Source organism: Leptosomus discolor, chromosome 6 (genome assembly GCF_034619465.1).
Source record: "Leptosomus discolor isolate bLepDis1 chromosome 6, bLepDis1.hap2, whole genome shotgun sequence".
In the NCBI taxonomy this organism is placed as follows: domain Eukaryota; kingdom Metazoa; phylum Chordata; class Aves; order Leptosomiformes; family Leptosomidae; genus Leptosomus; species Leptosomus discolor.
This window is the reverse complement of record NC_141396.1, coordinates 52138384-52164091: the sequence shown is the minus strand read 5'-3', so window position 1 is coordinate 52164091 and position 25708 is coordinate 52138384. Positions and strand designations below refer to the sequence as shown.

General features: G+C 36.6%; 1 protein-coding gene across 8 annotated transcripts in view; it reads left to right on the top strand.

Annotated features, from left to right (window-relative positions):
- The window catches only part of PARD3 (par-3 family cell polarity regulator), a 453974-nt gene that overhangs the window by 286941 nt on the left and 141325 nt on the right, over positions 1–25708 (top strand). For 3 of the 8 annotated variants that reach the window (XM_086466464.1, XM_086466463.1, XM_086466462.1), the window contains 4 exons: positions 7083–7272; positions 12300–12361; positions 13533–13577; positions 20079–20306. In XM_086466464.1, the coding sequence (XP_086322590.1) occupies positions 7083–7272; positions 12300–12361; positions 13533–13577; positions 20079–20306 (525 nt within the window). Of the gene's footprint in view, positions 1–42; positions 48–7082; positions 7273–12299; positions 12452–13532; positions 13578–20078; positions 20307–25708 lie in introns of all 8 variants that reach the window. The other 5 variants (XM_086466461.1, XM_086466458.1, XM_086466460.1 and 2 more) reach the window with 3 other exon arrangements.

Genomic DNA, 25708 nt, shown 5'->3' with positions numbered 1-25708 from the left:
CCGATGTACAGAGCTAGGTAATAAAGACTTGCCTTGCCACAGGAGTGGTTGGATTTACTGACTAGGATGGGATTAGTTTGAAAGGCTTTTCAAATTTAAACACAAAAAGCAGCTTGATGAAAATAGTACCTGACAGAAGATGTGATGATTGCTTGCTTGAGTTGCAAGTTTTAAACATAAGATGTGGCCACTAAATCTGGGACTTCTTTTAGTGTGCCTGACACACAGTATGTATTAGGAGGTGCTGCTATAAACTTGTTATGAAGCTAGGCTGAACTTAGTTTTTAATTGCTTCAGATTGATTTTCAGCCTTAGAAAATGAAAGCTCACCACTGAGGCTTTTTTCCAATCAAAAGTTTGTATTTCATTCTGTATTGGGTTGTTGGTGTTTTTTAAAAAAAATTTTGTATTTTGGAGTTTCCTTTTTCTTTGTGGTAGCAAAATAGGACTGTTGTTAAACTCTCTGAAAATCCACAAATTTGCTATTTAAATATTTCTTCTGTTAAGTCTTTTGTCTTTTTTTTTTTATGCATTTAGGCAACGATAATTAGAAATAAATCATATTCTGGTCTCTTGCATTACATTTTGTGCAGCTCGGAAATAAAAATGCATGCCTCAGAATCAAGGAAGCAGGAAAACTTTTCGCCTAAAGTCATATGCTCTTAAAGAGGACAATTTAAAAAATATTTATTTGTTGACACATTTAAGGAGTGATAAAAAAATCGAAGTCTTTAGCACTACTCTCCCGTAGAAGGGACTAGTGCTTGTGGTGTAAAGGCTTTAGATAAAGCATTTGCAAAACATTCTGCTTTTCCCATTAGTGTTGCAGAGGATTTACACATAGAGCTCATATAAGCGTTAACGAGTTATCACTTAAACACCTTGTCCAGTGATGGGAGAAGAAACCCTGAGAGATTCCGTGTGCATGTGTGTTAGCAATGCAGTTTACTTCCACCTCAAAGGAAGACAGGACCTGCCATGCCAAATCGAACTAGTGGTTCATCAGTCTGATATCATCCCTTTAGCATCAGCCAGTAACTGATGTTTCAACAAAAGAAAAAAATATCTTTCCAAACCTCTTAAAATCTAACACATTTGGATACCTCTGCAATGTAGACATAGGGGAAGAAAATCCATCCTGCATTTTCTTAGTGTTTTATAACCTGAAGTTGACGTTTTGATTTCCTCCGAATCACCGTTTTTCTGTATTGTTTTCAGAAAAGAGGAACTATATAGAAAATAGGTTGATTGTGACTTAAAGGCATTGATGCCTTAGTTGGAAGCACATGGAAAATCAAATTCTGCCTGAGCCTTGTAGTAAATGTGATCTAGTGCAGCGTAACTGAATACTGGTCTTGCCAGGACTGGGTCATTCGTGTCTGCAGTCACAGCGACTTCACAGAGCTGTCATGTTTAAACCCAGATTTTAGGGGTTTCAATTTTCAAAGAAGCTAGTTTTTCTGAATTAATCAGTACCACTAAGTTAAAACTCCAGTGTTTATTATCTTTTATGGTATTATTGCATGCATGTTTTCTTACAGTGACATACAACAGAGAGGTATTATTACCTGTTGTGAGACAGAGGTACAGTTGCTTGTTTCAGAGCAGCTAATGTTTGTAAGACATTTATTATGCAGTGGAATTCCTGTCCTATTAGCACTGATAATGAGAAAAAACTTTATTAATTTTTCTTGAGAATATATATGTGCTGCTACATAACTCTTCCAGAGTTCTCCTCCTCTCTTGAAAATTGCCCTAAAAGTGAGGATTAGTCCCAAGGACAATCTGGCTGAGGAAGACTGGAGGTCTGTACCTTCCCATGCTGGTTCTGACCATGAAAACAAGCCAAAATGAGTGCTTTATGTAGTGCTGATGTCCTTGAGTGCTCTCCCCGTATTGAGGAGCCCTCTGACTTACGGGCTCTCCAGATCACCTGATGTCTTTTTATTTACCCCTCAATGGATTTAACTAAATAAACTTTTAATACTCTTGATATCTTGTGAGGAGGCCACAGTTTGATTCCATGTGTGAAGGAGCAGCTCTTTCTGCTTCTTTTGCTATTGGCTAGAATTGATGGATTTTGAGGTTTCTTTCTTCCTAAGTTACACTATTCAAAACTGATACTCTCAAGGTCTGGAAAATGCCTGCTCTTTTCAGTCGTTGCTCAAAGTTGAAACAAAACTTTTAAGAGAGTTTTGTTTCTTTTAAATACATCTAAAGTAGTTTTCAGGAAAGGTATTTAAGACAATTTCCTTACACTTTCAATCTATAACTGACAGCAAGAACTGGTTGTCAGAGCCTTGCTGTGAGAGTGGGAATTAAATGCCAATTTTAGAATGTGATTTAAATTATGTAAAATAATGTTTGCTTAGTGCAAAAAGGCTACATGAATCTTTTATTGTTTCTGACGATTCTTACATTGATCTACTTTTCTAGACTATTATTGCTATTATAGGTTTTCTTATGGTTTTTCACTTGATAGTATTTCACTGAAAATTTCTGATGGAGAAGAGATACCACTTTCTGCATTCAGGGAATGATATTTTTGGTTTTGACAAGGCTTTTTTTTTCTTTTATACAATTTGGTCTTGTCTTCTAAGAATTAGATGGCTATAATACATCCTTATGTTTATTTATTTTTAATATTTTCAGGTTGTGTGTTAGCACATTCAAAATAACAACTATGTTATGCTGGCTTGCTTGGCTCTGTGATTAAAAATTCAAGTCTCTTCTTCTGATACACCGTTCTTGCATATCATCCATTATGCTCCTGAGTTTTGCAATACACAAATACGTAGCTGCTGTCTGTATAAATTATTCTTATTCAACAAACAGCTTAGTACAAAGTCCTCTTTCATCTCTTTCTTCTAGTTGCTGATATTTTTTTTATGAACATGGTGGGTTTTGTTGCTAACGGTGATTAAACAGAAGTTATTTATCAGGGGGTATACAGAATAACAATAGCTTGTACTGAATCTGCTTTTCATCCTGAAGGGTCCCCCAGAACTTTGTAAAATTTCATAGTTCCTTCACAACAGGAAATAACTTTGTTCTCTACATAAATAATTGCTATCTTAAGGACAGAATCAGGAGGAAGTGCTGCTGCAAAAATTTACCTAGAGATAGAGAGTCTGTGTGTCAATGAAATGAAAATAACCCTTTACGAGTGGGATGCTGTTCCCAGCCAGAACATGGTGGTCTGCTACAATAGTCTTGCAGATCTGGGCACTCTCTTGAAATCCAAAGCCTGGGTATAGTGGAGGCATTTTTGTCCTTAGACATTCCCCAGACATTTTATTCCCAGTCGCATCTCTGTTTAGCTTAGAAAATTAGATGATATGAGTATCTATGGGAAATTCTGCCAAACCTCAGTATATTGCTGGGGGCAAATACGTTGTTAGTGAAAAATAAAAAAATGGACAAGTTCTAATTTCACATTGCATGATTCTCTGTATCCCTCCTGTAGGAAGTCTCATATCTATTATCATCATCATCACTATTTTCTTTTATTATTATTTGTATTATTTATTACTTCATTCTTCATCACAGAATAGCTGTTGCTAATTTCTTGGTCAGACAGGTTAGGCATCACTTGCCATTTCAGAGCAAGAAAGGCCCTCTACTTATGGAACAGGCTTGAAGTGTACCATTGACTGAATCCACGGTACCAAAATGCTCATGAGAGCTCATAAATACTTGGTTTTGAACACATCATAAGGTTGTTTAAAAGATTTCTTAGACTTGCCTTTAAAGATAAAGCAATAGCAAAAGCGCAAGAACCAAGCCAGATACAGTACCATGACAATGCAGTGTAGTATGGGAGCCAAGTTATCACAGCAAACAGATTAACCAAACTTCAGGGATTTTGAAGATTTGAAAGGACCTGGAGTTGTTGGGTTCTTCATGAGTAAGCCTGTTGTTCATTTTATGTACTGCATATGCTCAGGGTTTTTTTGGAGCGCTTTATGTTGGTGGTTTAATTCAGGTCCAAACTATTTTCTCGCCTATTATAGGTCTATACTATTACAGGTTTGAAGTGTTGCTTTTTTGGCAATTATTCCTTGTAAGCTGAAACTCCTCATAGACCTGGAGACCAGCCATTTGGTACTGGGGCTCTGAAACTTCTTTTTCTGCACAGACAGATGGAAATCCTTCTTATATTGTGTTTGGTATGGTCCTCAGGCTATGCTTGTTTAGATTGGTAACTTGTTCAAGGTATTTGAGCCTTATTGTCCTGAGATGAGACACATTTGAAAGGGAGAATGTTTTTCCTTCGTTATTACACCTTCCAAAGTACTTTATATTATTACAGATTACCTTGATGAAGTTAAACTAATATATGCAAAGTTGGACTTCAAGCATGTTCAGAGTCTAAATTTTATAGGACTTTCATAGCCCAAGGGAAAATTAGTGTCTTGGAGAACTTTGTAGACAGCTCGAGCACCGTCTTAGATTTGTAGATCAGTCAAATATACTGATGATTACCAGGTTTGAAGTTTCTTTGATGTTTCCTTGTGATTTTTCTCACAACACTTGCAGAGTTGCTTTCTCCAAGGGTGTTTTCTGTCCACTTCAGCTGAGCTCTGTACAAAGGAGGTATTGAGTCCATTGCTGAGGTCTGTCTAACCATCTGCGGGAGGTGAAGCCTTTCACATGTTTTTAGCTTCATCTGCAGTGAAAAGCATGGGCACATCAGATGGGTTTTTTGCTTAATTTCAAAGCAGCTATTAAAATGTCAGTCTTCACCCTTGTCGGATGTAAAGAAGGGTGGTGAAAAGTTAAAAATGTTACTGAATTACTGTAGCCTCTCAAATGGGAAGTTCAATCTGCGGAATGCTATAAGGTTATAACGTTTCACAATCAATTCTTTGGAGATGTTATTAACTACAGAGTTAACAGTCTTGTAGGCATTATGTTTAGAAAGAAGTACATTACCAGGCTAAACATTAACCTATCCGTCAAAGAAGCTGTTGCTGGGCAAAGGATCAACTGTTATGCAAGCTGAACACAGACATTTCAGTTTGACAGTGATGAGATGTTCCCATGCAGTACCTTTTTCCTCCAGCTACTTCTTCAGCCTTCTTCAATGATCTCTTTTGAAGCCAATTTTCCTCCCTTTGGAAAGCTATACAAAATGTATTATCTAGTGCAGCAATGAATTTAGTCAGGTCTTTGCGCATTTGTTTGTTTGATTTTTAATAATTACATGCAAAGGTAGTGATGGTAACTGAAACCTTTCCAGAAAAGAGGAAAAAATTAATTTTCCCTCCATGTTTGTAGGAAAAATAAAGTGTTAAAATATTTGATGTGTCCATAGAAGCAGTTTATGGTATAGAAATAGATTATTATGTTATGTTATGAAATATATTATTATGTTATGTTATGGAAGTATATTGTTACTGTGGTGCATCATAGTTTTAGAATAATTTACAGTTTGTTGTCAGATTAACAGCTGATTATATTGTTACTATGGTGCATCATAGTTTTAGAATAATTTACAGTTTGTTGTCAGATTAACGGCTGATTAAGCTAGTGCTTTTCTTCTTACAAGATGTGACAATTTTACTAATTGTTTTAGTAAGATAATACATTTCCAGGAGTAAAATTCATGTAATGTCATGATCATTCTTTAGAAATAATGTTGAGTGAGTGAGAGTTGAGACCAAACATTTTAAATGACAGATCTTTTTAAGTTGAGCAATATCCAGGAGGAAAAAATATTTTTAAAGGTATTCTATCACATTAAAATTTATGTGCAAGTAATGTGAAAGAATCACACTTAATAATTAGCCATTGCCTCAGATAACTGAATAATTTTCATCCAGATTTGCAAATCTTGATTTTCCTTAGAGAAAGTTTTAGCTTAGTGTTTCTAGAATCTGAGATAATCTGTTTATTCCAAGTTGAAATTTAAATGATGATAATTCTATATTTCTGCTGTCGTCCAGATAATATTGCATAACTCTCACCCTCCCAACTCCGTATCTCACAAATGTATCCTGAAAAACAGATTTGTTTAGGTTAAACCATAGTTATGTTACAAAGCATTGCAATGAAAATGTTTCTTCTGATATTCTTTAAAGCCTTTTAGTCTGTTTTGGTGGCATAAAGTTCTGTATAGTTTTAGAAATTCATTCTACCTTTTTATACGGCAGTTTGAAAATTGTTGTGCAATCTTATGCATTGAAGTAATTACTGGAAAATGTAATTATAATGTATATATTTATCCCTATAAAAACAGCAGTGCTAGTGGTTTTATAATATTTATATTGGTGGTAATAGAATTAGATATGTTTTTTCCCAAATTTTGCACGTGTGCCTCCAGATTATTTTTTAAAGGAGAGAATGAAAATTAGAATATAGCATGAGTTCTCATCACCTTTCACAATTCTTACCTTTGTGGAGGCATTTTTAAAGGGTTCCCAGTTCCAAGTTCCCAATAGCAGTCAAACAAGTTTCAAATTTCATGAGGGCAAGTTTGATCAGAAGTTATGAGCTCTGTTAGTCTATGTTGAACCTATTCTTCATTTCTACCAAACAATTTGATGCAAGAGAAGGTACTATCTTCTGGGACAGGTGCTTTTTAGTGGTGTCTAGTGACAGGACCTGAGACAATGGGCACCACCTGAAACACAGGAGGTTACCTCTGAACATCAGGAATCACTTTTTCACGGTGAGAGTGACTGAGCACTGGCACAGGTTGCCCAAGGATGTGGTGGAGCAGAAATATACAAAAGCCATTTGGTCACAGTCCTGGGCAACTGGCTGTAGGTGTCCCTACTTGAGCGAAGTGGGAGGCTTGGACCAGTTGAGAGGTCCCTTCCAACCTTAACCCTTCTGTGAGTCTGTGATCTTCTTGCAGTAGGCTGCAGATACAACTGGTATATATTACTTTTCAGAACTATGCATAGGAAGATGCATGTAAAGTGAGACACAGTTAATGTTATTATCTGTGTTGTGTCACTCTTACCAGTAGCATTGCAGTTTGACATGACATTTTATCAGCTGTGATTATATATTATTCAAGGCACTCAATGCCTTTATTTAGTTTTGGGTTTTTTTTTCTCCCTTTTATTGCTCAGGTAAATATCAGCTGTCTCCAACGGTGAACATGCCCCAAGATGACACTGTCATTATTGAAGATGACAGGCTGTCGGTCCTCCCTCCTCATCTCTCTGACCAATCGTCATCCAGTTCCCACGATGATGTTGGGTTTGGCACTGTTGATGCTGGCGGATGGGCTAAAGCTGCAATTAATGAGTCGACAGACTGGTAAGAGCGTGGTTTAGTGGAAGGAAAAAGAAGAGATGGCTGCAGTTATGTCTTTTCCTTTAGTTTGATTTTTGGCTACTTGCTTATATTAATTTTTTTTTTTATCATCACGTTTAGATTTTTTCAAACTGGTAATTGTCCCTGTTTCAGGAAGGAAGTCTGTACAGATAATTTGTTAAGACTTTTTATTTCTGGTTGCAGTTTAGTGCTCTGTCAAAGCACATTTGTGAAAATGTTACTAACTGTTGTTAAGACCAGATCAGTATATAGCTGCATTAATTTGATGATTTAATATTAATTCAATTGCCAACTGAGCTAGCTTTTGTAAAAAAAAAACTCTGCAAAATTAGACACTCGAGTTTATGAAAGATGAAAGAATAATTCCGATTGGAAATTTTAATTTGTAATCTTCACTGTAACTATTTCTAAGTCTATAAATCAAAGATTTTCTTTTTATATTCCAATATATATCTAGGAGCCTTTCAATACTTCTGTATATTTTCTTGATTTTCCTAATAATGTACAGTAATTTTAAAATCTTCTTAGAGGTCAAGGCAGCTCTTTGTTTTGCCTCAGTGTTAATGCTTGTGCAGCAAGAACTAGTTAAGATTTCTTTATTATGCATGAAGAAATACCTTTGATATCATTATATGATTTGTAACTGTCATGCGAAGGTAGTGTACTGTAATAGCTCTACATTTAAAAATATGGAAAGTAATAGTTCCACATTTAAAACTATGGAAAGTAACTTTATATGTTTAATCTATAGTAAAAATAATTTATGTGAATCTTAGGTTGACTCTCTAATTACTTTTATACATTTTAATATAAGAGGCTTAATGAGAAATGCATTGAGCTCTGTTATTGACTTGCTTAGGTTCCTGGCAAAGAAATACTGTTTATTGCTTAGTTAGTACAATTAATACAGATCTAAGATTTAATTTGCAAGTTCTGTAATTATCTATAGTAATAGCAAAATAAAAGCCCACCCCTGTACACTGTCACTTCTTGAAGCTAGATAATTACCACAAATGGTGTGAAGTATATGAATTTTATTTTTCTTGTCTCTTGAGCCTGTTATGAATGTGATAGCAATAACTTAATAAAACAGCAATAGCACCTGCCAGCTGATATGTACCTATCAGCTTCTTCTTTGCTTTCTGTTAGTTTATTTCATCTTATGTCCAGGAACTGAGTTCTGTACTTTAAGCACACTTTTAATGATTGTATAAAAAGGTAATTTTTTTCATCCTCATTTGCGGGGGTTTTTTTAATGTTACAGCTCTGCTCTTGGACAAGTCATACCTGTAATTTGGGCCCTTGGAAAGTCCATCTGCCTTTTGTAAAAGCTTTTAGAGCTGAGAATCTGAGATGTTTAAATAGAACAGTACTCAAGGCTGAACATAATAGCTTATTGCTGAGGGAATTTTTTTAGCCCAATATGAGCAAAAACCTACTGTGTGAAGTAAGAGCCCATTTGAAACCTGCAGATGCTTTTACATTTACTTCTGCAGCATATCTTGCTAGTCATATACTTCTTTGAAAATGAAAGTAACAGTAAAGAAAACAGGGATTTGGATATTGTGGAATTGGTCACGCTCAAAACCTTTGAACGTGTGTATGAGAAATTGTAAAGGTCTTCAGATACAATTGCACTTACAAGAGTAGATCAGTGCAATGCCTTACTACCTAATATATTCTGTTTGTAAAAAAGTAAATAGCAGAGAATTAGATTGTTGCATTAATTTCCTGCTGCTAATGGACGAAGGAAGACTTGTAAAATGAAGGTGCATTGTATGATTTTGCTAGAAGGCACAAAGGGTAAAACTAAGAATATGGATGAAGGGTTATCCAAACAAGAATGGCAGCTGTTCTGAATCACAGAAGAAAATGTAAGCTTTTCCAGCCTCACAATATCTGCCTAATCCTTGATGAAAATGTTATGAAAACAAAGGGGCAATAAGACAGGATTAATAAGTGGAATTTTAATAACATTGAGGGTCAGAAGACGGTTACATTCTTTCAAGGATCAGCTGTCATTCCAGAAATCTTATTTGTTAAGTATGCTAGAATATAGTAAATTGCATTTGGCATTGCTTAATGACTTGCACTAAATTCACCTTCTGTCTTTTATTAATGTAGTTGAAAAATATTATAATGAGGCATTTTTAGGGGCATTAGTTCCTCCTCTGTGCTCATTGGTTTTTCAAGTTGTGGATCTTCACAGGGGCTTTTGAATACTTTTAGGCAATGTGCATGCATTCAAACTCCAGTGATCTGCTCCTTCCTTAATTACTAAAACACGCTCGTGGGTCATTAGTAGTAGAAGTAAACCAGGATATGGAAACAGATGACTCTACATAGGGCTCAGATATTTGTACTGTAAAAAGGCATGAGATGTCGTGGTGTCAGAGAGCAAGTATTTTTTGGTGCTAAGTAGTGCCTTTAGTATGCAGGATACTATGCAAACCCGGAGTAATAATCCCCCTAGTAAGTGTGTGTGGAAGGTAGGTGTAATAAGGGAAGCAGAGAGAAAGCCCCTAAAGGTAGTGTCAGTGGAAACGCTGGGATCCAGTCTCCAAAATTCCTGGCTGCTGACACAGTGTCCAGGCCCACTGCTTTCTCCAGGACCCATGGTGCCCTTTTCGAGTTTTATTTAACTTTGGAGTTTTAGTCTGTTCTTAGGACATCAAGTTGAATATAGATGCACATGCTATATTTATATGAAAATTATATTCAGCTTTATTAGAAGCTTTATATATATAGTACAAAGGAAGCTCATATGAAAAAAGGAGCATACATCCAAAACAAATAGTGGTAGAAATTCACCCTGTTTGAAGAAAGTGTCACAGGACACTGAAGCCGGTCATCTTTAACTAACGTGAGCTGTGTTAACAGATGTTGCTGGAGAAAATTCTCACTTAGTAAAACCACATTGTTCTGGCCTTCAGATACAGGGCTAACTAGCAGTGAGCCAGAAACTCCTGTGTGGCCTTGGGAGAGTCATTTATGATCCGATTATGAAAGGTGTTGAAGCCCTGTGAGTTCAGTTGAGTCACTCGGAGGACATTTTCATACTTAGGTGGTTATTATTCAGCTACATGTTGCGCTGCTGTAAATGCTAGAAGTGTGTAATAGCCTTGACGGTTTTATCTTTCTATCACGTGGAGATAATGTTTTCCCTATTTTGTGGGAGTGAATATGAGGACTAAATAGTTATTTTTGAGTTTGGGTTCTGATTCATCAGAGCTTTTAAGCATATGCTTCAAAATGTTGCTAAATTGTGCCGACATCTCTGAAATAGTTGCAGTAATTAAATGTAAAACATTATGAGCCTGAGCCAGAAACATTAAAGTCAAAAGGCACTTGACATTGACTTTATTCATATAAGCTCTGATCCTGCTCTCACTTAAGTATTACATGCTTGTCACATGCACATATCTTATTATTTGTAAATCCGCCACTACTAGACTGAATTTCTTCTAGGCTGCCTGGTAACACAGATAGTGATTTTCATCCTTTATAGTACTTGATGCCTTTGGACACTTTTCCTTACCTCTCTTCACCTTTGTGCCTAATATCCAGGTGTTTCTTGATCAAAGATGCTTCTATAAATTATAGTACATGGCATACATAAACATGTGCATGTTACAGAATTTAAAAGTATAAGCTGGTTTCTGCAGATAGTCACTGTTTGCCTGTTTCTCACTAGGTATGAGGTATGTATTATACTTAGCCCTTAAAGTAGGAAATAATTCTTTTGAAACATGTTACTGAACAGTAACATGTATGTGTACAACATTTTGAATGGCATTTATTCAGAGATCTCAGTGACAAAATATTTAGCTTTTTTATCTTGAAGTACAACAGTAATCAAAGAGGGGATTTTGAGGGATGATCTTCCTATGGGATAGATAACAATGATGCAAAATACTCTTTTTTTTTTTTTTTTTTCCCCCAGTATTTTATGCTTTTGATTTCTTTTTGTGCCAGCTGAAGTAGAAAGCTAAATTCTTTGGGATTGCCTTCTGGATCTTTTTAATAGTCTTCCCTTTTTCAGGAGTCAGAAGATCTTTGTGAGAATATGCTTTCATATTGTTCATTAGCAATAAGCAATCTTGCAATTTTTTGATCATTTTATATTGTTTTTAACATGTGTTTTGGCCACGGTGATGCATTGCAAGCCTAGGGTTTAGCTTGCACACCAAATTTGCCTGCATTCTTGCATTCATGATTCTGCCAACATTTGACCAATATTAATGAATCTACCTTCAGCATGCTTCTCATGAAGCATGGGGAAACACTGCTTGCTGCTCGCTGAAGACCTGACTTACTCAGCTGAGGTCATGCAAGAAACCTGCAGAAGAGACTGAAACTCAGTCCAGTTACCGCCATTTTTGATTTAGTGGTGGAACTATTGTGGCAAATACTTGCTCTGTAGGGAAGTAATGAGTAAAAATATGTTTGTCTGTCATAGCCAGGTTAAAAGCAGGAGGTGCTGTGAAAAATTTATAAGCAATTTCGCATATGGAGAGAAATTTTAATGCAGAGTCTTTAAATGAAAAAGTTTAGAGCTCTCTGGGCTTCAGGCAGGACAAACTCTATTTATGCTTTACTAAAAACATTTTGTGATGAAGAAGAATCTGGTAGTTTGTTATCAGCAGAATATATTTGTTTCTCATGAAGAAAAAGCAACTGTTTTGTTCTCCCTCAAATTATTCCTGTCTTGGGGCTGTGCATTCCGATAGTATAGTATATGTATAGTGCATCGTGTATATATATGTGTGTGTATATATATATATTTCATTAATGCTCCTAAGTGAAATTCTTGGTACTTTTTAACTAGAATTGGTCAATGTAGTAAAACAAGTCCGTCGTGTGTGTAACTGACTACTTGCAGTGGTTTATTTTAAAATGTGCACTTTATTCTTGGTAGAAGTCACATGCTAAATATATGCTTTTCTCTGCAGAGTGAAAGGTTGTGTGATATTGATAAATGTTTGCATGATTTTTTTCCCTTCTTACAGCACTCTTAGTCCAGATGTTGATCCAGTGCTTGCCTTCCAGCGAGAGGGTTTTGGACGCCAGAGCATGTCAGAAAAGCGTACAAAGCAATTTTCAGATGCCAGTCAGTTGGAGTTTGTTAAAACACGAAAATCCAAAAGCATGGATCTAGGTAGTGAGTGATACTTTTTCAATTGTTTTATTTGAATCTGATTTTCATGTTGTAAGTATATAGATTTTGTAATTCCAAACACATTGTTTATGTTCAGTACTACTGTACATAATGTCTGCTCGTGGGAAGTAAAGTATTCTTAACATGAACGGCCAAGTGGCCTGTGTAGTTTCTACTACTTGTAAATGTCCATGCATTTAAATACCGTAGCCCTCTGGATATATGATTATACATAAACATTAAAAGTATTTATTAAAATGGAGGTGAAAAGTGCATTTACCAATCCATATAGAATAACTGCATAAAACTGTACCACACTGTGGTTTGGGGTAGACAGGATTATTCTCAGTTCGCGATTATAGTGCAAGTAGCCTTCGTAGTCTCTCATTTTGTAGATCGATTTTGATTAAGATATTAAAGATATGAGTGTTGTTTTTTAAAGACTTCGTTCAGAATGAGAAAATGGGCCTAGTCCGACACCTATTTGAGACCCAGGTTTTAATATTTATATCAGAAGCCCTATAAAGTAGCAGCAGCTAAGACAGGCAATCGACTATAAACATTTTAACTGATAAAACAGCTCAGAACAAGTAATCGCTAACATGCCCGTGTATTTTTCTGCCACTGAATTTAAATTCTGAAGTGCAGACTCTAGTAACCTTAAACAGTGAGTTTTGATTGTTTAAACACACAGAATTCCCTACTCAGAATAATAAAACATAATACAATTCGCTCCTTTACAATAATTATGAATATGTTAACTACAATCCCGAATTCACCAGCTTCCTCAGGGGACAGTAAGGTTGGTGGTATTGACTTGTCTTGACTAGTTGTGAAGTGCTAACGTGTAAATAACATATTGTACCTGCCTGTGATGTGAACATGACTGACATTGCATGAAGGTTACTAGTTTGCTGCCATTTCTACCCAGAACGTTTGCTTACTGTTGCAGTTTATTTGCATGAAGTATGACATTGCTAAGGTCCCCTAACTTGAAAAAAAAATGCAAAACAGAAGGAATGTTGGATGCATGTGGGGCATGGGCACTAACTGGGCTAACCATTATACATTTACCTTTTAACAGTAGCTGACGAGACTAAGCTCAGTACAATGGATGACCAGAAAACAGGTAAGAATTGACAGTAAGGCTGTTGCTATAGAAACCTTGGTCAAAGCAGCTTACCACAATTACAGAACTGCCAGTCAAATTGCATGAAAACATGAATATTCCAGTACTTGCATGGCTGCTTTCTATTGTTGTGAATAATCAAGTCGTACAGAAAAAGAAAATTCTCTATAGAGATGAGTATCCAGGGTAGTATATTCAGCCAGGTCATACATGTGACTGTAGGTGGACACCTGATTCTACACTCTGAACTCATAAATATTCACAGTTGTGTAGATTTTTTTTTTTTTGTCCTTTCAAAAAAATCTTGGAAAACCTCCTCCTAGCTTGAAACTTTAGTGTGGAGAGAGATGATGGAGAAGATTTGGATGTTTGGCTATTATGGTGCTCACACAGTGCTTGGAAATAATTATTTTAATTAGAAAACTGCTACCTTTGCCTTAAGTGGTCATCAGATACATGTGAGTTGAGTTGAAGATTATTTGTGCAAGTTGATTTGCCTTTGGAGCTGAAACCTAAGCATTGTAGCAGAACAAAAGAATATGTAAATAGAATCTTTTCCACATACCATCGATTGTAACAGCTCGTACAATGATAATGAGAAATAGCTTTCAAAGCATATTTTTTATTAGTAATTAAAGTAATGCACCAACTGCAATTATGAACCTTTATGATTTATTAATATAAGTTAGCTTTTGACCTTTGGAATGCTATCTTAATTAGGCTAGATCCAGAGGACACCATAACATTACTTAGCTCTAATTAGGAACAATTCACCTTTTAAACCTGAAAATATTATTTATTTTAGCATGATTTGGGGAGTAGGGCATTCCATACAGAATTTACAATTAAAAAATCACAACTGCATCTCTGTTTAACCACACTTTACAACATGAGTAGGAATACTGAAAAGCTGTAAGTAATCAAGTGAAAAAATTATAATTTTTATTTAAACAGTAAAACTTTTAGCTCTTAAAATGTTGCAAAGTATGTCTGCAGACTTGCAGCTTTACAGATTGAGAATGAGTACACAAAATTAAAATGCTTGAACGTTTTGAAGGATTAATGCCATCAGAGTGTGGATGTATGAACTCTGTTTATGGTTGTGGTAATAATCAGTGCTTAGGAACTGCCTTCATCCTTGACCATTATTCACCTAAGAAGCAGCTACAGATCAAACTAAAAATTATTGTAAATTATTTTTCGTGTTCTTATTAGCCTGCCTATTTGAGTGGGATGTGATTAGAATGGTGTAAAAAGTGTGTTTCAGTAAAATACGGTGCTTAGATTTTAAAAGTGTGTAGTGGTTTTGGTGGTATCACTAGAGGGTGATATTAACTGAGTGTAGTTTTTCTGTATGTGTAACACCTGGATTAAATTCCAAAAAAGAGACAAGTCAGACAACGTGGGTGAAAGAGCATGACCATAGCCATCTGGACTAAGCAGTTACATATTTTCTGCACAGCAAGCTCAGTGGCTGGAAAAAAGGAAAACCACCTTTTACTGTACTTTTATTTTATTTATCTTGCATGCTTTTAACCAGGTTTTTTTATATAAACACTGGATTTCTCCCATTACTGAAGATGGATGTGGGTGTTAAACAAACCACTTACTGTAGTTTGGCTTAAATATTGTCTCATTCTAAGAAAAAAATGCTGCAAATGTGTGTTGAACTATGTTTTAATGAACTCTAGAAGACAGAAAACTTCAACATGTATTTGCTTTAGAAAAAATAAAAACAAACTCTCTTACAGTCAAAGTTGGACGTAATAGCATTGGCTGAAGAGTGTAGAACTCACCAGCCTTAGTTACTATAATAGATTTTTAATTATTTTTCTTTCTATAGTTCATTTGAAGTGCCTAATCCTTGCACTGTTTACAGTTCATCCTAGAGGTTAGACATATATTCAGTAGCAGTTGAGCATGGCTCATTTATTGAGTCCCAGGCATACTGTAGTTCTGGGTGGGGTTTTTTTCTGTGTACACATTGTGAAAATGAAGAAGAAAGAAAAAAATAAAAGAACTTTTATTCAAATTGTTTATTTATTTATTTTCACAGTGCTTTTAAAGAAAACAGTTTTATTAAATGGAACAAAAACTAAACTATTTTTAAAGCAGTTACTTGCTCTATTCCTCTCCTACTGTCTCCAGCCAAAATGTTACTCTTTCATTGTATGAATTGAGCTAGAAATGGGATTTATCAAATCTAATGGAGCAGATGTTAGTAAATAAATAGACTCACTGCTAATGCCCTTTAAAAAAGTGTTTAGAAAGTAGACTTTGTGCCTTTGCAAAACCGGTTTAATTAAATCAAGGGAAGTTAGGCATTAGTTGCTGGTAGCATACCAGTTAATAAAAAAAATGTTTCAGAAAGAAACAAAATTATCATTTTAAAATTATTTAAAAGAAAGTGCTGATGAAAAACTTGCTTTATAGCCTTTAAAATTAGTTACTGAAGGAAACATTGTTTATCCTTTGACACCACGCTTTTTGTGTTTGGAAATCACCAAAGTGGATTTGTGGCACTGTATAAATGCTTAACATAAGATGAGAGAAGGGAAAGCACAATGAATCGTTAAACAGCATCAGCCTAAGGGAGAAGCAAAGGGCTTGGAGCAGGGAGCAACACATCGGCTTCATGTAAACTAGGTGTATTGAATGTCTCGTTGGATCTGTATGTGCTGTGACGTTAGGTGGTGGGGGCTGTCTGTGCCGTGTGAGAGCAGATGCACACCCTGCCAACAGAGTCATGCATGAGCAGAGGGCAGTTGCGTGGGCTGGAGGGCAAGGCTTGGCCGGCGTCCCCAGGGGTTGGCCAGCTGGGGACGTGGGGAGCGGTGACGCACGTGTGGTGGGCGCTTGGCGCGGTGGTGTGAGCATGTTACCAAGGCCTTGAGAGACGGGTGGATAGGGGGGTGTGGCGTGTCAAATAGAGCTGTGTGGCTGAGCATGTAAGCGGGGCATGCAAGGAGGCCACGCACATGGTGGCAGTCACGGTGGGAGAACTGCTGTGGCACGGAGGGATGACTCTACCTCAAAGGATATTTGTTAAGAAAATGGTTGGAAAGGGCAATTTTTATAAACTTCAAATTTTAAAAAGGATAAAAGAATCCCTTTCATCCCTCAGTCATATATAGATGCTTTAGGTAGATGTGTCTTTTCCTCTTTTTTTTTTCCTCTACTTTAAATTCTGATGTCAAAATAGAACTCGTTCTGAGCAGATAACATTTCTGATGATTACCACCAGCGCTGTAAAGGCTGTAAGAAAATGCTGACATTTTTGTATTTAGAAAACAAGGTTTTGATGTGACTCATAAATTTTAAACAGAATCAATTTTAAAGAAAGTTTGCTGTTTCTCACCGGATTATGGGTAAACAACTCACTTTCTGGCTGCTGAATTCTAGTAATAAATTCTGAACTCACTCAATTTACAGGGAGGTTTAACTACATATTTTGAAAATAGTAGACTTGCCATGAAGTGGCCATAGAAAATAGTGACGGTATTAAAATATACATAGCTTTATGATCACAGTGTTGAAATGGCTTGCAAAAGGACATTTCCCTCGTTCAGATTCTGCAGCCCGTCCACATTTGTGTTCATGGCCACCCAAGTTCAATAAATACTCCTATCATTTCTGTAATCCGTTATTAGTCTTACAGTACTCAAGGAACATTAGGTCATATCCCATCTAGCTTTTCCTTTGGGAAAGCACGACTTACACAAATACAGTTCTCACAAAGATCCGTACTGGGTGGCAGGAAATGGAATTTTTTTTTAATGTCCTTTATGAACATAAATGGGCACATAAATGCCTTCTTTATAATTACTGTTTACAAAAGGAGCCTCTCAGTAATTAGGAAAAGATATATGAGCATTTCATTTCAAGGTTGCAAAGCAGAATCTTGAATAAGGGAAGTTTACAGTAAGTTGCCATGTAAGAGGATACCCTTTCCTTTTGTATATGAAATTGAATCTGTCAAACAGCTGGTTTATATATGATTGTCCTTTTTCCTCCAAAATGTTGCATTAATTTTTCCTGTTTCATGGACTTTTTTTAACAAAATACAATCCTGAAAGCTAAAAACAAAAGAAGAGCTCATTTCTTGTGTACTGCAGGCATTAGTGGAGGAATAGCAAATTTCAGCATATGCTAGAAAGTGGACAGTTTGATAGGTCACCATCTAAATTGGAGCTCTTTTACTTGGTAAAGAAAGCGTTATGTAAAAATACTTGCCTTAGACTTCAGCCCATGTTCAGAAGTTTGGTGAACCTGGACTGCAACTTGTTTGCACAGCTGGGAAGTCATCGACACTCCCTTGTCCCAGCTGGCTGCTCTTATTTGCCCCAGCAGCTATGCTGTGGCCCCAACCATCCTCACAACCCTCTGCCCTCCAACAGGTACGGCTGTGAGTGAGAGGGTGGCTTCTTCTAGGAAATGTGAGTTCATCAAGATAAAATTTCTCATTTGTTGGGATGTGTTTATTTTTGGCTGAGGGTCCAAGCAGCAGGACTCTGGACTGCTGGGGGAACCAAACTGTAGGAGTAGCGTAGACGTGTGAAAGAGGATTTCTGGTTTGTTTCTCTTTACAAGTTCATCTTATCAGTATGGCAGCTGAAGGGGAATACTTTGACAGCTGCTGTTTGAATTTATTTGATCTGAGGGATTTCAGTTCAATGTAATTGCTTGGACTTCCAATAGCTGAATAGAAAATTAAAGCATTTGCTGCCTAACTCCATCTCATACCAAGTTAACAAACGTTGTGGAGAAGCCTTGCATGCTGCTATTCTGCATCCCTTCTGTAGGTCCAGCAACCCTCTTCCTCCCCACCCAATACTGAATGGTGAAAGAAGCTGTTTTTTCAGAGTAGTAGCAGTTTTCCCCAGTTTAAGGTAACTTCACATACCTTTGTTAAAGAATGGTGACAGATACTGCCTCTCTTCTCCCTCCTAATATCTACCAGAATAGCAATCAGCTCCAGAGCTTTATATTATTCTGAGATAAATAGTTTAAAAAGATTATTTTCCTTTATTACATTATTCACACCAGACCATGCTTACGAATGTATTGCTCGTTGGTTTGGTATTCCAGAGGGTTCAGTTCTTGGCTCTATCCCGCAGTGCTGGCCACCCAAGTTCAATAAATACTCCTATCATTTCTGTAATCCGTTATTAGTTTTACAGTACTCAAGGAACATCTTTCTGTGCCTCTGCCATCTTTCTGTGCTTTACAGTACTCAAGGAATTTATCTTTCTGTGCCTCTGTCAGATGAGGTTACTGGTATCAACGGAGTATCAACCCACCACGTGGTACTGCTGTGGTGCCACAACATTCTTCTCTGTTCTGCTGCCTTTGGGTAGTGAAAAAGTGAGGTTTCCATATTCTAGATGAGGGCTCTGGTCTCATAATTTCAGGAAATGTAGCTTTGATGATGATGTTGCACCTCATCTCCAGCCCCAAACCCTATGGACAATCTGGCCAAAACTATATTGCACGTTTGAATAAAATGCCTTTGAATACATACAGTGATTCCCCCCCCCCCCCCCCCCCCAAAAAAAAAAAGATTTCTTACATTAGATCTCTTTAAACTGTGAGATCTAATGTGCAGTTGTCAGCTGATTTGCATTGTGAGTGTGTGTATCTAAAACCAGAGGCTAGATATTTAGTCCACAAACCTGGGAAGAAAAGTCCGTATGGGGAAAGGCTTTTGGATAACACTGTCTGGGGCTTTCTTGGCAGACTTTTGCACACACACTGCAGTGGTAAGAGCTGCCCTCAGCCCCAGCTGTATTGCTGCCCTAACATCAACCTGCTGACTGCCAGGAATGCATTTCTTTTCCAGCTGGATAACTGGTATTGCCCTACTAATTGGGTCCTTTCCACAGATATTTTTAAACAACTTCACAAAATCCCAGCAAATCAACTGATACTTCTCAGAAGCATTTTGTTATGAAATTGTTAGCAATTTGATGCAAGTCTTTAAAACTCAATTAAAAGCAAACAGCGTGTTCCTTGAAGCCAGAAGTCAGGCTGCTTTGCAAGGCTGTTACTCTGAACACAATAGGATTCATGCCCGTAACCTGCTCTCTGTTCATCAGTTGCTAGTACAGATGAAATTTTCTGCTCAAAACAGAAATAATTAATAGTTTTGTTTGATGCTGGTAGATATGTATCTCTGCTGGGTTTATGAGCTATGTTTTTAAAGCTGCCTGACTACTTTATCATTCAAATTGTTTAAAACAATAGTAATGGATATTTGTCTCTCTTCACTGGTTTAAAAGCCAGACGTTGCTAACGTTGTCGGTTTCATTGACTATGACTTGACATACTCATTCACTTCTGAGACCAACAAATCTACGGAGAATTCCCTACAGATTATTGAGAGATGATGTGAATAATGTTAAGTGTGTCCCCAAAGACTTTCAGGATGGATATGCATAATCAAGCATGCAGTTCTCAATACTGATTCTAATTACTTTTTTTTTTCCCCATTAAATCACTAAGGTTCCCCAACCAGAGATGTGGGGCCTTCATTAGGTCTGAAGAAATCCAGCTCATTAGAAAGTCTGCAGACAGCCGTTGCTGAGGTGACTCTGAATGGTGATATTCCCTTCCACCGCCCGCGCCCACGAATTATCCGAGGACGAGGCTGCAATGAAAGCTTCAGAGCTGCCATAGACAAATCATATGATAAACCCGTAGCAGATGATGATGATGAAGGCATGGAAACTTGTAAGTAAACTATTGCTGTACATAATGTTAACAACATAAGTTAGTTCCTTTAGAAAGTGACTAAAAGCAGTAGAAGATAATTTTAGGATTTTAAAAGAACAGAACTAACTTCTTTTAACCAATTTTTTTTTAGGCTTTTTCCTTTCATATGCGTTAACAGATTGCAAAACTCTCTAGCTTCCTTCCTTTCTAAAATAAGAAAATAAGATTATTAGGAGCGTGTTTACTTAAATTACTATGAAAATTTTCTGTAAGACAGATAATTAATTTACTAATGTAAATTAGGAAAAAAATATGCAGAAAGAGAAAAAAACAACTGAATTTATGTTACAAAAATATGTGCATCTAACTTTGCAAGAATACATTTGTAGTGTCTGAGGGGAAAAAAAGAAATCACTGTCTTTTAATTAGAGTGAGTGAGGCTGGCGGATCTAATAAAATATAAAGTTAATGATCAGCTATTACCCACCCTAATGGGCATTCATTTACATTTTCAGTTCTTTAACCCGAAGTATGACCCAACATGTGGAGAATGTCATTAACATAAAAGAATCACTTCAAAGCTAACCTTATAATTATTGAACTATGTACGAATGGGCTGGTAAAATGACAACTTGTATTGAATGAAAATAGTATGAATGGTAAATTACCTCAATCAAGGGTTGTATTAAAATCATTGAATTTTTAACCTTCATGTTGTACTATTTTCAACTTGTCACACACCAGCAGAAATTTTTTTAATCAACCTGCAACTAGTTAGAAGTTTGTGAATGAAGATGATGGTGGGAAGGTTGAAGTAGTAAAATATTTAGCCTGAATGCTAACAGAAATGGCTTGAAAAGAGATTTTTCACTCTCTGCTCTTTTTAAAATTTTTATAGTTTCAGAAAGTCTGTTTCATAAGCGTCTTTCCCTAATATTCTTTTGTAAGCTACTTGTGTAATCACTCTTTTATTTTTTTAAAACCCTACCTTTTTTTCCTTTTTTTTTTTTTTTTTTTAAAAATCTGCCTCTCTCTAAAACCATTCAGTGACTGAAAGGGAGGTCATTTTGCCAGTCAATTTTCTCAAAGGTAGTTACGGATGGAATTAATTCTGCTTTGCTTTTCCAGCACCTAGCAATTTCACGCAGCAGTGAGGCTAAATGCTGGTCTGGTGCTGCTGGCTGTCAATCTATTTCTGGCCAGTAGAAGAATAGGTATGAGAAAATGTGTAGTGATCCTGCTCATTCTTCCAAACTGCATACCCATGGTCTTTTGGGACATGAGACCATGTTTTTCTAAATAGCCTTGTTTGGTGTTAGCCCACTGATAGTAATATCCTGTTTTGAGGCATCAGATACCCAAGGCTTATCCAGAAGTTACAGATGGTTTAACTTCATTTGATCAAAAATATAGCAAAACTGTTGTCATGAAACGCTTTCTAGGTGCGCACAGGTTTATGAGATTACTGTAAGGGGTTTTGAGTTTGTGGATGCAATGCTTAGAGAGTAACAAGGAAGTATTTGGTGGCTCTTGTATCCTTTGCATGGGAGTGGTGGAAACCAGATAAAGCCTTGTGGCTGAAATCAAAATGCCATGGAGTGAGTCTTTGCCTTCATCTCTCTATATGGATGAAGTCATCTCGCACTGGTGGACCAAGAGCCGTCTCTGTCTCATGGGAGAGCAAGGGCGAGTCTGTTCTCAAATCTCACTTGATAAAGAAGGGCTGAGCAAAGTGTGACCAAACTATGTGTGTAGAATTACGTAATCTGTTGAGTTACTTGTGATTTAATAGCTTCCGCATATTATAATAAAACGACTGACGAGTGATCCGGGAATTTGGAGTGCCAGGTTAATAGAAGGAGATAGTAGCAGAGCAAATGTAGTTAAATTGGTTGGACAGAATTCAGTCCTCGAGATCGACTTCTCACGGTGGCCTTGGGAGCTTAAGCGCTGGCCCAGCCATATGTTGCCTGTCTTTCTGAAAACCTGTCTGTATCTGTGTTAAAACTGAAAGCATTGCAGTCTGATCCACGTTGTGTAAATTATACGTGGTCTTAGATTCCAGAGAATTTATCAAATTGTGTCTTCAGCTGGACAAAGCCTGGGCACATACAAATATGCAGAAGTTAATTTAACAATCTGGTCCTAATGTAACTAATGCCTCACTGCTGCCATAACAACATTGCCTAAGTTTTTTAAAATTGTATTTAATTATTCCATAATTACTTGAAATTAAAATGTGTCTTTCTCTCATTGTAAAACCCAGGCAAACATATTGGTGGTCAATTTGCTGATACCCTTGAGGTTGGATCTATTTGTCTTACTTAATTTTTTTCCCCTTTCTCCTCCAAGTGTTGGGTGCTGCTTTCTTCCAGACAGTGGTCCTCTTTGGAGTAGCAAGTAATAGCAGTGCATAAAATTGTATTGAGGAATTCGTAGCATGTCATGACCCCATATAGAAAAGCCGTAAAAATACAGGTAGCATATGTGGCAAAGGGGCTGACTCTTCTGAATGTACTTGCTGTCCTTGGAACAATGTGATATTAAATTACTAAATGTAGGATGAAAATCAGATAGCAATGACCAGTTCTGGGGTAGCATTTTAAAAAGTATTTGAGAAGATGCGTGCAAGTTTTAATGGCTGTAAACTAGTAACATTTGTGGAAAGGTGTGGGTGTTCAGCTTTTGCAGGTCATTTTTCCTGCCTTTTTTTTTTTTTTTTTTTTTTTTTTTTTTTCCTTCCGTTCCCCTTAATACTTGAAATAGCTGTCTGGAAGCAAAATGTTTGTCTTTAGTGTCTTGAATGAGAACAAGACATTTGGATTGGGAGAGATCGACAAAGCTTTCTAATCTGTTGCTGAATCTTAATTGCTAGAATCTAGGGCTGTATTAAATATCACAATAAGAGGCCTAGAAGCTTAGTGGCAAAATAGCTTCACATTAAGTAGCTTTGATTCCTCATGTGCATCTTTTCCATTTTATGGCCTAATTAGGAGAATAGCTTCATAATACCTGTTTGTGTAGTTCTCCATAGTACAGTGTGGTTCATGAAATGACACTCGTTCTCAGGTTTAATTGATGTTTAAAGTATACTCCAATTTAATTTTTTGGCTTCAGCATGCCAAATGGGGAGGCAGGAGGTTGCAGGAAAGGAAGGAAATAACTGCACCAAAACAAATACATTCTGTGTTTTGCAGTAACCTGATGTCATTACTGCAACTTAAGAAAAATTAGAAGTTTCATTTGTAGCCTGAGCATGAATTTTAATTGAGCAGCATTTGCATTTGTTCTAAACACTAGTAATTAGGTGTATGTTAATTGCAGAATGACTGTGATGCATAAAAGTGAAACAAGTTTCTTCATGTTGAGTCCTTTTAAGAAAATTGGAAATCTATTTACTGCACTAGAGACACCAGTGTTTGCCACAGGAGAACAGGCACACTAGTTCACAGGGCTCAGTCTAAGTTACAGAGTTAATTGCAAGCAAATTGTGTATGATAGACAAATATTTATTGCAGCACAAGTGTGGAAAGGAGGTGATATTGTGTCCATAGAATATGCAAAATAAATAATATGAGGAAGCGTTGTTATGACAAGTTGTTCAGCAGCTCAGCATGGCACAGTACACTTAATACATATTTAGGATTAATTTAATGTATTGTTATAGGAATATGAACAACAACAGGTCAAAATTGATTCATCTTTAGAATTCAAGCCATGAAACATTTGACTTCAAAATTTCTCAGCAATTTAATGCATTTTTTTTAGTAATTATACTCGTTTGCAAGTACAGTCTTTTACGTGTCTACTTGGTTTTAACTGGAACAGATTGTAACTATAAATTAACATGCAAAAAAATTAGCATCTCTATTCCAAAGTGGTTTTCCACTACTCTTTTAATAATAACTAAATATCATCCCAGACACTGATTTAGAAACACTGTGAACAGAAAAAGTACAAGTACAGCTAGTACAGAGGCATGTACAGGACGGGCCTATTAGTTTTGTAAACTACAATTATCTGAATATTAAAACTGTGCCTATAGTTGAGAAGGTGTATCATCTGCTTAACTCACAGTGGTCCTGAAGACAAGTTGACATGAAATGCGAAGACCTGTCCTTTTTTTTTTTTTTTTCTTTTCCTGGTGGTTTGTACTTCAGAGTACTAGTTGAGATTCAAAAATAGTTACTAATGTTGAGATTTTTCTGACATGGTATGTTTTTTCTTGAAATACGTTTATGTTATCTTCCAAGGTTGGAGCATATTTATAGAAATCGTGGGATACTCAGTGAATAAGTACTAAGTCTATTGGACAGGTCTGTGTATTGTAATATTAATGAATAAATAGTATTTTGCAGGCAAGTATCTGAGAGGGAAGAGATGATATCGAATGGCTTTCAGTCAGTGATTTGTAGACTTTTCAGGTTCAGTGAATTGCTTGTAAGGTGAATATGAATGATGACTAAGAAATGCAAGTCTATATTCTGCAGTTGTCTATGTATGAGAAGTTTCTCAAGAATTACACACTTCTGTTGGCTGGAGAAGAGTCACTGAGGTCTAGAAACAGTAATACTAGCAGGAATAATAATAAGACATAGTAAACAGGCTAAACTGAAAAAAATCTTATTGAATGCAAAAAACCCCTTGTTTTCCATAGACTGAGTGTATATCAAGCAAAACTGTATTTTTCAACTTCTACTGCCTTTTTTTTTTTTTTTTTTGGAGCCTTTGTATTCATTAGAGCTACAGGAGACAGTGCAAAGTATGCATCTGTGATTCTAATTGCTGCTTTGTGCTGTCTGTTGGAAAATTGGGAGATGGTGTAGCCTTGCTTACGAATGTGATGATATAAAAAAGTTAGAGTTCCTGGAAGGTCACAGCTTCACCAGCCGTGGAGTGTAATTTTTGGACTTGGCTTTAAGTTAAGTCAAAATGGTTGCAGGATTCTGACCTATGAGCTTGAAGTGTTTCATTTCTTTCTCGCTAAGCTACTGGAGGAGTTTTCAGTTTTTGAATGGATTGTTTCTTTTGGTCATTTTTCTTTCAAAGTTTCTGAAATACATGTGCTCTGTTAAGTCTAACCTTGGGTATACTTTAGGATTCTTGGAGCCTTCATTAGAAACAGAGAAGGAAGGTGTTATCTGCCCTTAAAGGATTTTATTTGTTTCGCTGGATGGAATCTCCCCACTCGAACCTCCCAGGCTGCCCCATCTCAGCCAAAAATAAAAGCGAGAATGAAAATCATGGTGCATGATATGTTTTAAACTGCTCTGGGAAATGAAGTAGTGTGACAAAACCATTATGGTACTTGCAGCAGAAGAAAAAGTCTATTAAGGCTTGTATTGAGGGCAAACAGTCCTTAGTGACTTTCATATTTTTATGAGAGTATTACTAAGAATTTACTGACAGGGCATGCTGCA